This window comes from Gossypium hirsutum, chromosome A08 (genome assembly GCF_007990345.1).
Source record: "Gossypium hirsutum isolate 1008001.06 chromosome A08, Gossypium_hirsutum_v2.1, whole genome shotgun sequence".
NCBI classification, from domain to species: domain Eukaryota; kingdom Viridiplantae; phylum Streptophyta; class Magnoliopsida; order Malvales; family Malvaceae; genus Gossypium; species Gossypium hirsutum.
In genome coordinates this window covers 115,858,863-115,872,519 of record NC_053431.1, presented here as the reverse complement: position 1 = coordinate 115,872,519, position 13,657 = coordinate 115,858,863, and the positions used below count along the sequence as shown (strand labels likewise).

Below are 13,657 nucleotides of genomic sequence, written 5' to 3'. Positions count from 1 at the left end.
TATGTTAGCAAGTCTTGAAATTCTATATATTTGAAAGACTTTTATAGGTTATTAGGTTTTACTGAGTATTAAAAGCACTAATATATTATTTGAAGGATATATTTTGTGAATGCATTTGAGAGTAAAAAAAAGTTGTGTTTAAAATCTAAGTTCTCAAATGAGAACTTAAAGGTGAGTGGTCTAGGCCTTTAGATACAAAAATGGGGTTGTTATACTATGTGTAACATCCCAAAATTTTTAGTGTCGTAATTCATATCATATTGGTGAACGAGTAAATAAAATTTCTAGTACAAGTGTTGGTTAAATGGGAATTATTCATTAATTAAATATAACATTGGGAAAGGCATTAAAAATTTAAATTGATGTACTAATAGTAAAAAAAATTTTGGACTAAATTGAAATAGGGGGTCTGTAACACCCTATACTTGACCTGATCATCGGGTCCGAGCTATAAGATGTCACATATGTTTCCAAAGCAACTATGGTCAATTACATTCAAATACATACCATTAACAATTAATTACGAGTAGTATAAGCATATGATATGATGCACAATCATTTTCAAGTCTTATATGAACTTAGGAAAGCTCTATTGTTAACCTAATGTTGAATTAGGACCAAATTGCAATGTTTTCAAAACATTTGGTTGATGTCACGACTTCGAGATTGATCTGCCACATTTCGTTGTGGTAAATTAAGGTCTTTTCGGCACTTAACAAGTTTGTTTTCTAATGTTTTTATATGTTTTTATTTCATTTTTTGTTTTTATTTGCATAGGTATAATTTTGGTAAAATAAGTATTTTACTCATTTTTTAGTGTTTTGACGACCCGTAAGGCCAACTCGGGCCTCAGGTATGACTAATGGGTTCTTTCAGTATGTAGGGCATCAATTTGGGATTAAGTATAGAAAGAACAATGGTGTGTCATGACATCAACATCCGACGTCGCAACATTGAACTTTAAATCATCAAAGGTTGAAAACAGGGTTAACATTGCGACGTTGTGACTTCATCATGACAAATTGCTGACGCCAGCGATTGTGTGAACAAAATTTTAAAAGTTGCAATTTATTTATTAAATCAAGGATATTTTAGGAATAAATTAGCTTAATGATTCCTTAAGTTTTGTTTATATATACATCCCTATAATCTCATTAGTTGGTTGTTAATAGCTAGGCAATTAAATAGTTTTATTTTTCTTTGTAATTTATTTATGTTCGCTTAGTAAGGATTCTTCCTATTCCAATGTGAAGGAGATTGCGAGCAGTAATTGCTCTGGGACCGCACCTCAATTAATTATCAATGAGCATTTTCTTTATTTATAATTTATTCTTTTATTTATATTTCGTTTCTCTTGCCAATTAACATTTGTATGAATATTAGAATAAATTTTGTGTTTATTTCATATCTAGAATGTTTCAGTTATGGAATTGTTAATTGATTAAGTAGTTTAGCAAGTGGATGTGTGAGTAATTAGAAAATTAACTAGGGATTTTCTTACGAATTAAGTGGTATAAATTCATGTGTGCTTAAACCCTAGGAAGTAATATAGGTAAACAAATTAAGAGACGAGGTTATTGAGTAAATCGTAGATTTCACTCGATCAAGAAAGTGAGGCCTAGAGGTAAATGTGTACTAGTCGATTAGTTAGGTAGTAGAGACCGAGCGGTAATACTGTCTAGATAATAATCAATTCATCATTAAAACCTGAGTTATTCTGTTAATTACAACCATTGAATCAAATTAATCTTCTATTGGTTAATCGAAATTAGGCTAAAGCTCGCATTGTTGACACTAGGAATAGGAAATTCCATTAAGGTATTTTAGATTAATCAATTTAATTAGGTTATTTTAGGATAATTAGTTTAATTAGTATTTTAATTTTTGATTTATACTACTAACTTGTTATCAATTAGATTAGTAATTATTTTCTGTAATTAATTTAATAATAAATTTCTCCAATCTGCAATCTCTTGGGTACGATCCTCGAAATACTTCTTGATGTTTCGTTATAACACAAAACTGTATTTACAATTTGACATGTTCACTTATAGATATCGCACTTAATTTATATTTATTTATTTGTACAATTTTAACTCTAAACGTTTGCACGTTTGGAGGCGGACAAGTTGTTGGCGCCATTACGGATTATGATAGTGAAAATTATTATTGAGTTAATTGCTTCGTAAAATAATATTAATCGAAAGACGAACAAATTAGATAGTGTACTAATATTTGAGTCCTTCAGTGCTCGTACTTGACCCTAGGCACCTCCGATCATCTGGAAAATATTTCTAAATGCTTTTAAGATTATTTTAAAGCCCTCAAATGTTTTTATATTATTTTTATGATTTTATTAAAATTGTTTAAAATTTCAATTATGGTAAATTTTCTATTTTTCTCAACCCAGATGGCTTCATTTTAAACCAATGAACTACAAACAATTGATTTAGACTTGGATATGCACCCATATGTCTTTATAAAAGAAAATTTTTGTACAAATTAAGAAAGTGCTCCGATAACACTATTCCTTTCGTACATTGAAACAGATGAAAAGTGTTACACCATCCTTTTACCCCTTTTGAATCACACAACTTTCCTCTCGTATAGAGTGAGTCGCCATCAATCTCGAGACTAGTACTATCTCTGACCTCTACACTATTTGTGGTATCAACAATTTTATATATATTTTTTCTTGACAATATAATTATTTTATTAAAATTAAAAAGACAGAAACACTGCCAAATCAGAACAAATCCATAAAATATAGAATCATGATCAAATTATTCAATTTTTAAGTTATAATTTTACTAGTATTTCAACGATATAAAATTAACACTTATCACTATGAAATAAATACATTTGCATTCAAATTAAGGTTTTTTAACTAATTTTTTATAAAAAAATGAATTTATTATTTTTATTCATACTGTAATTATGATTTAAAGGTTTTTCATTATTATAAAATTTTAACTATTAAAACTATTCAACAATTTAATCTGCACAAATCTTCTGTCAATGATGTCAGTTCCGCCTTTATTTAATTCTTACCGAAATCTTCATCATTAAAGAAAAATCAACTTTTAATTTTATACTTTAGTAGTCCCATGGAAAGATGTAGAAGCATGTTGTAAACAAAAATTCTGAAAAATCGAACTACTTGCACCAAAAAAAGTAGTAAACATATGTTTCTCCAAAACCATGGAGCATAATAAATAAATGAATAAATGAATAAATGAAAAGCCATTTGCTTAAAGAACAGGAATTTTGGACCCACAACTGAAACTATTTTCACAGATGTCAACCTCTTCTTTTGCATGGCATCTCATACCTCCACTTTAAAAACCTCTTTCCCACTCCCCCTTGTACCTGTACTCATTTCTTATACCCTTCCTTGTATTTTCTTTCTCTTTTCTTCATTTCTCCTTCTTACCCTGTTGCTGGCTTTTCTTTAACCGGTTCACTTTTTATGTTTAATTAAAACCTATGGCAAAACACGATTCTGTTTTCATCAAGAACCCATCTTTGTTTTTCTTGATATTACTGCTTTTTGAGGCAAATCATATTGAAGGAGCCGGTCGGTTGAACCAGTGGGAGTCTGGAATCCGGCTGCCAACAGACAAAAATAATGAACCGGAGGAACTAGATGAGCAGCAAGTTGGAACAAGATGGGCCGTTCTTGTTGCTGGTTCATCTGGCTACGGTAATTACAGGCATCAGGTAATTAAGCCTTTACTAAAAACTATAACAGTGGTTATATAGTTTGTTTAACATGGGACAACACCTATATAAGTGCAGGCAGATGTATGCCATGCCTATCAGCTGTTAAGGAAAGGAGGATTGAAGGAAGAGAACATAGTGGTGTTTATGTACGATGACATAGCCATGAATGAGCTGAATCCCAGACCAGGAGTTATCATCAACCATCCTCAAGGGGATGATGTTTATGCTGGCGTGCCTAAGGTAAAATTTCACATTTCTTTCACTCATCATGGAAAGTGAGCATACTCATCGATCTCCATCATACCAACCTAATTTCTGAGTTATTAGCTTCATCAAAGTACTTGTTTTAGTAAGGATTATTTAAGCATCCAGTTTTTAAATACTTGGGTTAGAAATGGTCTGGAATTTTTTTGACTCAAGCATTTGATGTTTACAAGCGGAAATTCTTGTATAAAGAAAATAAGGGAATCCAAGGGGCAGATAGATTTTTTTTTTTTGCTTAAATAAGAAAAAATATCTGCCGTATATACCTGTAAAATAATATGGATGGTTGATATTTAGCATAATTAATAATCTAATCATGATTTGTGGTGTTTTGAGCTGTTTGGCTGCTTTCATATTTGACATGGATTTGATAGTGATGGGCACTTTGGTTTTGATAAGAACGGTGGGCCTTACGTCATTATTGTTGCTTTCTAAGTATAGTGATTAGATTAATGGATGTGATGCTAGGTTTAATTGGCTTTCATTAATTTATTAACACAAGTTAACAATCTTAAATGTCACTCTCCCTATTATTTCATTAAAAAAAAACCCAGATAATTTATTGGGAATGAACAGTGAAGGCAAAATAAAAGACGACATTTCAACCAAAAGTTGGGACAGAAAAATTGAAATTTAAGGCAATTGCAGCCGTTAGTTAGAAAGAAAATAGCTAAGCACCAAAAAAAAAAATCTTATATCAACATATAATTTAGTTGTGCGACCTTAAAATACTCCCTTTTATTTTGACTCTGGTTGTATGTTCACAATTGCCCGTTTGTTTGATATACATGCATTGACTAGCTAGCTATTGGTTACTAGCTGCTTAGTTGTTTTGTTTTTCTTAGTCCTAATTATTTGCAAGTTTTTCAACAGTTTGAGTTTTCATGCGGACCAGAATGTTCAGTCTAACAGATCAGTTGCCCTTTAAACAGTTTTTAAAAAACCAAATTTTTTTAATGTTTTTTCTTAACTTTTATAGAGCTTTAATAATTTATTTAATCAAACTAGATAAATTAGTTAAAAATAATTAAAAAAATTAATGGTTTAACAAGTTCAACAATCATTAGTGTAGACTGACTAGCAAACCAAAGGCATTGATTATATCAATAGGTTTTGTCACCTTTTCCTTGGGATAAATGTACTCCCAAGTCCCAACTTAAGTGGGAAGCTATAGAATGCAGTAGTAATCTTTCTAGTTCATCATTTTAACTTACTGCAAAATAAATCATATTGATCGTATTGATGGGACGGCAATGGTAGGATTACACGGGTGAGCATGTAACTGCTGCAAATTTGTATGCAGTACTTCTTGGTAACAAAGATGCACTGAGTGGTGGAAGTGGAAAGGTAATTGATAGCAAACCCAATGACAGAATATTCATATACTACTCGGATCATGGAGGCCCTGGAGTTCTGGGTATGTCAAAAGACTTCCTTTTTGCTGCACCATTATACTAACATATAACTTTCTTGAAACTCCAAGCCATTTGAATTTCGATTGTAGGGATGCCAAATATGCCATTCCTGTATGCTATGGATTTTCTTGATGTCTTGAAGAAGAAACATGCTGCAGGAACTTACAAAGAGATGGTAACATAGTATTTTAACTTCAAAAATTACTTATGCCCTGCACTAGGATGTATTCCGTTATCTTTTACAATTTCTTGTTTTGGATGCCACTAGGTTTTATATGTAGAAGCTTGTGAAAGTGGGAGTATCTTTGAAGGCATAATGCCCAAAGATCTTGACGTTTATGTAACAACGGCATCGAATGCTCAAGAGAGTAGCTGGGGAACTTATTGTCCTGGGATGGAACCTCCTCCACCTCCAGAGTTTATCACTTGTTTAGGAGATCTGTATAGTGTGGCTTGGATGGAAGACAGGTATGCAGTTAATGGGATTTTCTAGTTGAATGAAATTTTTTATCACAATTCCCACTAGCTATCACTTGTTTTTCTGGGGAAGAAATAGCCAATAACCTTCCATCGTGAATTAGTTGTTATTACAAACAAGTTGTGCTCATAGCTTTTTATACTCTTTATGATTGGCAGTGAAACTCACAATCTTAAGAGAGAAACTGTAGAGCAACAGTATGAATCAGTAAGCATAAAAGATTTTCAGCAAATTTTGGAGTTATTTTGGGGCTTATAACCAGAGAGACTTTCATCATGCGAAAATTCTTGAATTTCCATCATGCAGGTAAAGGAAAGGACTTCCAATTTCAATGCTTACGCATTTGGTGGATCGCATGTGATGGAGTATGGGAACACGAGCATTAAACTGGAAAAGCTTTATTTATATCAAGGTTTTGATCCTGCCACCGTAAACCTTCCTCCAAATGAGCTGAGCCCCAACACCCCCATGGAAGCATTTAATCAGAGAGATGCAGATATTCTCTTTTTATGGCATATGGTAGGTTTGGACTTATGAATTTAAATGACAGAAGGTAGCAATTTGTTTGGTATATACATGATATGGATGTTGTTCATTTCATTTGATATGCAGTACAAAAATTCTGAAGATGGATCAAAGAAGACTGAAATACTCAAACAGATAACTGAGACAAAAAGGCATAGAATCCACTTGGATGGCAGCATTGATTTGATTGGAACACTTTTATATGGACCAGCAAAAGGCTCTGCCATTCTCAAATCTGTAAGGGAAACTGGTTTGCCCCTTGTTGATGACTGGCAATGCTTGAAATCCGTGGTATGAGTCAAATTCTCCTTTCGAGATTTAACTATCTGTGCATTGGTCCTTGCTTATAAGTTGCAACCATATCTTGATTCCAGGTCCGCTTGTTCGAAACACACTGTGGGTCATTGACACAATACGGCATGAAACACATGCGTGCGTTCGCCAACATTTGCAATAGTGGTGTTTCCCAAGTCTTAATGCAGGAAGCTTGTACTGCTGCATGCAACGGCCATGGTCCGATTCAATGGCATCCTTCAAATCAAGGCTATAGTGCTTGATTGCATTTACTACCATTACATTTGAATCTTTCCAAAGCTAGTCATATATGTTTGTTTCTTTCTGCCAGTCGCATCTCTATCCTGCATACTTACAGGATTGTAAATGCATAGCAGCAGTTTGTATATCAAGCTTATGCATAAATAGTTTTTAAGGTAAACGGATGGAAGTGGTGTCTTCAACATTGCAAGTAATATTTGCATGCACATTAAATTCAAAATAATAGTAATGGTAGTAGTTATTTTAATTGCACAGATTATCTAAATGTCTTCAAATTCGAGGTTTTCAAGTGTTAAATGTTTAAAGAGTATATTTATATTTAAAAATAAAATGTTCAACTTGTTGCCTCAACAAAATTTAAGAGGTTATCTTTAAACACAGTAAGTATAGTCAGGTAGATATATGTAAATATGATGGAAAGATCTGTTTGGTTGGAAAGACTTGATTGAAAAGAATTGAAAAGATTTGCTGGAAGATTTATTTTTTTTCCCCGTAGGGTAGACTTCATATTTTGATATTTTTGAGCCAAGTTGATGGGCTTATTTTAACTGATATGATGTGGAAAAGATTTAATTAATATGATGTTGGAAAGATTTAATCGACTAATATTAATTTTATTATAGTTTTTTATTATTTCTATATAATATTTAAAATTATTCATATGTTTTAAAAGTTACGTCAACTATTAATAATAATTTTAAAAGAGAGAATAGAATAGTTTTAAAGGAGAAATTTTATAGTGTATAATAAGAAATTACAGGTAGAACAGGAGACTCATGCGATTAATCTGCAACTGTTTGTTTGTTGACATGGTCCGAGGTGGGGTTTTTGGGTTTTTTACTAAAGAAGTATAAAAAAATTAAAAAATTTTAAAATAATACACCTAAAAATCTAATTAAAATTTAATTACAAAAATGGTAGGGTCAGGGTGGCAAAATTTTAAAATAATACACCTAAAAATCTAATTAAAATTTAATTACGAAAATGGTAGGGTCAGGGTGGTCACGCCACCCTGACAGGCGGCACTACCCTGACGTGATGGTGAACAGTGACACCTAACAATAAAAAAAAGCACTGAAAAAGAAAAAAAAACTAAAAACGAAAAAAAATAAAAAATGGGTCATGTGGGTGTCAGAGGCGGCACCAGTGTTGCCTCTGGCAAAGGCGACACCAGTGCCAGGTGCCTTTTCAGGCCGATTTGACCTCTCATGCCGAGGGGTTTTGTTTTTTTTGTTTAGGGGACCATATACCATAATATATGGTCCCCAAGCTTGAGTTTCGGGAACAAAGAAGAAGAAGAAAAAAAAAAGGAGAAGAAGGGAAGAAGATAAGAAGAAGAAAGAAAAAGAAGGGGAGGAGGAGAAGGAGGCCGGCAGAGAAGAAAAAAGAAAAAGAAAAAGAGGAGAAGAAGAAGAGGGAAGGAAAAAGAAAAAAAAAAGTAATTTTCTTTTTATAAATTTGAGTAATTAATGTTAGTTTAAGTTATTTGTTTTAGTAATTTTGTTGTTGATTGATTTAGATTTAAATCAGATATAATTTTTATTTTTATTTCTTTACAATGTGTTATTTGATTAAGAAGAGATATTAAGGTATGTTCGCATTTATTTTATATTTTCATTGAAGTAATAAGCATGTTATGTGTAAAGAATGTTTTATTGTTACTATTTTATGTAATTTATTTGTTAAGTGTGTTTTAGGTTGTTTAAAAATATTTTTTAAATTTATTTGACTTATTATATCCTGATTATTTTAATTTCTTTTATTTTTTATGTGATGGGAGTTTTAAACTTTTTACAAAAAATAGTATAAAAATAAAGTATTAAAAATATATTAATGAAAAAATAAAATACGAGAAGAAATAAAATACGAAAAAAAAATTTTTGGGGAAAGTGGTGCTGACGAGTTTTATGTTAAAATAATATAAAAAAATAAAATATGAAAATAGTATATTTTAAAAAATAAAATCCGAAAATAAAAAAATACAAACAATGTGCCAAAGTCAGGGTTATTTATTAAATTAATATAAAAACTTAAATAATACATTTGAAAGATTTTATGCTAAAATAAAATACGAAAATAATATATTTTAAAAAATAATATACGAAAATAAAAAATACAAATAAAGTGCTAAAATTAGTGTTATTTATTAAAAAAATATAAAAAACACTTAAATAATACATTTGAAACATTATGTACTAAAATAATATAAAGAAATAAAATACGAAAATAATATATTTTAAAAAATAAGATACGAAAATAAAAAAACTACGAAGAAAGTGTCAAAATCAAGGTTATTTATTAAATTAATATAAAGAAACACTTAAGTAATACATTTGAAACATTTTTTGCTAAAATAATATAAAAAATAAAATACAAAAATAATAAATTTTAAAAAATAATATACGAAAAAAATGCGAATAAAGTGCTAAAATCAGGATTATTTATTGAAAAAATATAAAAAAACACTTAAATAATATATTTGAAACATTATGTACTAAAATAATATGAAGAAATAAAATAAAATATGAAAATAATATATTTTAAAAAATAAGATACGAAAATAAAAAAATACGAAGAAAGTATCAAAATCAAGGTTATTTATTAAATTAATATAAAAAAACACTTACATAATACATTTGAAACATTTTTTGCTAAAATAATATAAAGAAATAAAATACGAAAATAATATATTTTAAAAAATAAGATACGAAAAAATACGAATAAAGTGCTAAAATCAGGGTTATTTATTAAAAAAATATAAAAAAACACTTAAATAATACATTTGAAATATTATGTACTAAAATAATATAAAGAAATAAAATACGAAAATAATATATTTTAAAAAATAAGATACGAAAAAAATACGAATAAAGTGCTAAAATCAGGGTTATTTATTAAAAAATATAAAAAAACACTTAAATAATACATTTGAAACATTATGTACTAAAATAATATAAAGAAATAAAATATGAAAATAATATATTTTAAAAAATAAGATACGAAAATAAAAAAATACGAAGAAAGTGCCAAAATCAGGGTTATTTATTAAATTAATATAAAAAATACTTACATAATACATTTTAAACATTTTTTGCTAAAATAATATACGAAAATATTTTACTTATTATCATTTTAAAATAATAATAATATTTTTATTTAAGTTGGATATATTTAATTTTTTAATATAGTATAGCGAAAAAAATGTGTTGTCGAAAAAATTATTTGCTATTTTTTTTATAAGTTATTCAAATAAATATTTAAAATCTATCAAACATTAAAATTAATAACCGAAATTTATTTTGAAATTGCAGGCATCGCAATGGCTTCATTGATCAATAAGGAACTTTCTCACATATGTGACACAGTTAATAATACGGTAATATATTGTTATTTGTTAAGCAAGGGTTCCATTAAAAAAAGATCTACGTAATTTAAGAAAATAAATTATGTTATTATAACTATTTTCTGTAATTTAACACTGTCAGGACTCGTACCGCATATTAAGGGGTCGGGTGAATGGTGTAGGATATTCCCCGGATGCACGACTGATGCCCTACTTGGAGCTAGCTGGATTCGGGTCAGCAGCATTGACCCGAACATTCGATTTACGGTACGATTTAATATCCGCATTGGTCGAGCGTTGGCGACTGGAGACCCACACTTTTCATTTGCTGTATGGGGAGTGCACAATCACTCTGGAGGATGTTGCATTACAGTTTGGGCTCCCAATCAACGGGGATGCCGTCACGGGCGTAAGTGCGATAGCTGAACCGGCTGCACTTTGTTATAGCCTACTAGGAGCCTCGCCGGCGATGCTGAGTCTACTTTTTCGAAGTTGAAATTTACATGGCTAAAAGCCAATTTTCAGCATTTATCAGATAATGCCACCGAAGAAGAGTTGGTGTGCGCAGCTCGAGCGTACATTATGCATATCATAGGGGGTGTATTGATGCCTAATTCGAATAACAACAAGGTTCATATCCAGTATTTACCTCTGTTAGCTGATCTGCGTAGTGTTCGCTCCTATAGTTAGGGTTCCGCAGTTCTGGCTATGTTGTATCGTGAGCTTTGTCGGACGACAAAGCCTGATGCTGTAGACATGGGCGGATGCCTTGTATTGTTGCAATCATGGGCTCTTTATCGAATGCCATTCTTGTCATCAGTTAGTCACCAATCATACGTATATCCGCTAGTTAACATGTGATAAAATTTAACTTGTTAGTAATTGACAATTTCTTTATAATGATACTATTCTAATGATACTATATTTACTTGAAAATTGTTTTCGTAGATGGAGTATTTATCCGGGTATCGGGAAGTCGTACACTGTCCCGATATATCGTCTGATGATTGAACAACATGCCGGGGAAGGGGTAAGCTATTCAAATATTCGTGACATGTAATTGCTTTGTATATCTTACTCCAACCGTGTTAAATTTTAATCATGGTATTAATTGTGCAATTTATATGGATGCCATACCATAGACCAAAAATTGCGGCTATTATACCCTCGTCTGCCTACGTTGATTCTCATTTGTGGTGCACTAACGCACCAATTATCAGTTTCAATGTAGTCGAGTGGTACCACGGGGATCGAGTACTACGACAGTTTGGTTGCATCTAGTACATCCCGGATCCGCCAATGCAAGTAGGGGAGGAGGTTCACGGCAAGAACAAGAGAGGGAGACATGGACAGCATTGGAGGGTTACGCACCGGAGATATATTGCGGTGTAGGAGAGTCGGATGGCTCGAAGACCTCAGATGGATATGTCTTCCGATTTGCGCCCATCGTTAGAGTACATACAATGGTACTTTAGTATGGGGAAGCCATATTTACCTAGTGGGCAGTCAACTATAGTCCCCCCGCACGTGCAGCGATCTGGGGCATACGAGCCAGTGGCCAATATAGAGCTCGATCCACAGCCAGATGCCGAGTATGACCCAAAGCAGGAGCCCGAGGTATAGCCGGAAGCTGAGTCCGAACGATCGCATTCACATTCGACTCATACTTCTTATCATCTAGATTTGGCAGGTAATGACTATTTCCCGGGCTCGTCATCGCATTCACATTCGACTGATACTTCTTATCATCTGGATTTGGTGGGCAATGACTATTTCCCGAGCTCATCGGGGGGCGGATACCATTACGGGTTTGATATGTTTGGGTCGTACCCACCGCAGCACAGCACCTCTCCCGGACCATATCCACCGCATTATAGCACTACCCCCGGCCCGTATCCACTGCAGTACTCCACTCCTACTGGGTTGTATCCACTGCAGCATGGCACTCCTCCCGGCTCAAGTTCATCGATGCCATTCGAGCCATATGATTTTTCTTCTATGTATCAGACACCCTCACCTGTGACTGAAGAGGATGTTGGTCGTCACAATCACCCACAACATGAACGTCGACCTCCGCAGAAATATACCCCTAGGACCACACCATCGAACCATCAATTTTAGGGGTTTCTTGGGTTTTGATATTAAAAAGTTTGTATTTTTTGTATATATTTAATTAGATTAATTGAAACTTTGAAACGTGGAACAAAATTTGACCATAATGTAAATTAGATTAATTTGGACATTTTTGAACATTAAAACACTAAAACTTTAACAAACTTAGTCTTGTAATATAAATTGGAAAAAACTTTAAATACATTACAAAATTAATCTAATTGGAACATTAATTAAATTGGAACATACTATTACCGGTATATATAGAGATTTCATGGACGTATGAAATAGATGATACATATGTAGTTATATATGCAAGTTGAGTAAATGTAAACTCAACCATTACCTTGTTTGTATATGTGACTAATTCGTTGATTGAATGTAGGTAATTGGTAAATATGTTTGGTTATGTGTGCTTCATGAGAATTGAATGATGATTATATTAAGTTTTATTGTGTAATTGACCATGGGATCCATGAAATGGTGAGTTCATGATGAGTTGAAAATGATATTATGATAGATATCATTATTTTGTACAAAAACAGTTTGGACAGTAGCAGTAGTCCGACTTTGAAAATTCAATAAAAATTTTAGAAATTGAATTAAAGGCTGGATAAAATATAGAATTAAAGCCTATTGAGTCTAGTTTCACATTTAAGAAACGGTGTAAATAAAATAATTTCATATTATGAGATATTTGAATTATTGTGAGACAAAGCCACAATGATTCTAGAATCCCCTGTTCTGATTTCAGAAAATTATTAAAAATTTCAAAAAAATATTTATGAGTTAAAATTTTATATTTAGAATCCTTAATGAGTCTATTTTCAAGAGAAATAAACGAGAACATTATCCAAATCCCGTACTGTAATACAATTTATTTTTAGTGATTAAGGGTCGGAGCTGTGGAACAGCAAAGTAGGGGTAACTTTAAAGAATAAACTGTACTAATTGGCTTAATCAAAAATTCTGAAAATTTTATGGTAAAAAGATATGTGAGCTTAGTTTCTAGAAAAATTAGCAGATCTTAATTTGGAGTCCGTAGCTCTAGATATAAATAAATTCGTAACTGCGACTCCAGAAAATAGCTTGATGGATTTTGAACAAATAGAGGAATATTTACAATATAATTTTTTTCATATAAAATAAATACATTATAACATAAGTTCAATTCCTACCTGATCGTGACGATTATCCGACATGATAGTTTCGCTGTGGGCATTTACTCCGATTATGACCAGC

At 31.7% G+C, this 13,657-nt stretch overlaps 1 protein-coding gene across 1 annotated transcript; it reads left to right on the top strand.

The window, feature by feature from the left end:
* The first annotated feature begins 3,372 nt into the window (after positions 1 to 3,372).
* On the top strand, positions 3,373 to 7,212 carry LOC107931740 (vacuolar-processing enzyme). The gene is made up of 9 exons (XM_016863673.2): positions 3,373 to 3,720; positions 3,799 to 3,963; positions 5,248 to 5,404; positions 5,492 to 5,577; positions 5,671 to 5,870; positions 6,039 to 6,087; positions 6,187 to 6,399; positions 6,493 to 6,696; positions 6,780 to 7,212. The coding sequence occupies exons 1-9, from the start codon at positions 3,487 to 3,489 to the stop codon at positions 6,960 to 6,962; spliced, it is 1,491 nt and encodes a 496-aa protein (XP_016719162.1). The 5' UTR covers positions 3,373 to 3,486; the 3' UTR covers positions 6,963 to 7,212.
* The last annotated feature ends 6,445 nt before the right edge of the window (positions 7,213 to 13,657 follow it).

What these genes read in the sequence shown, in the direction of transcription:
- LOC107931740 (XM_016863673.2), top strand. Translation starts at nt 3,487, where the DNA reads ATGGCAAAACACGATTCTGTTTTCATCAAGAACCCATCTTTGTTTTTC. An exon ending in CAGGAACTTACAAAGAGATG is followed by an intron (nt 5,578 to 5,670) that starts GTAACATAGTAT and finishes GGATGCCACTAG; the next exon opens with GTTTTATATGTAGAAGCTTG. An exon ending in GGCAATGCTTGAAATCCGTG is followed by an intron (nt 6,697 to 6,779) that starts GTATGAGTCAAA and finishes TCTTGATTCCAG; the next exon opens with GTCCGCTTGTTCGAAACACA.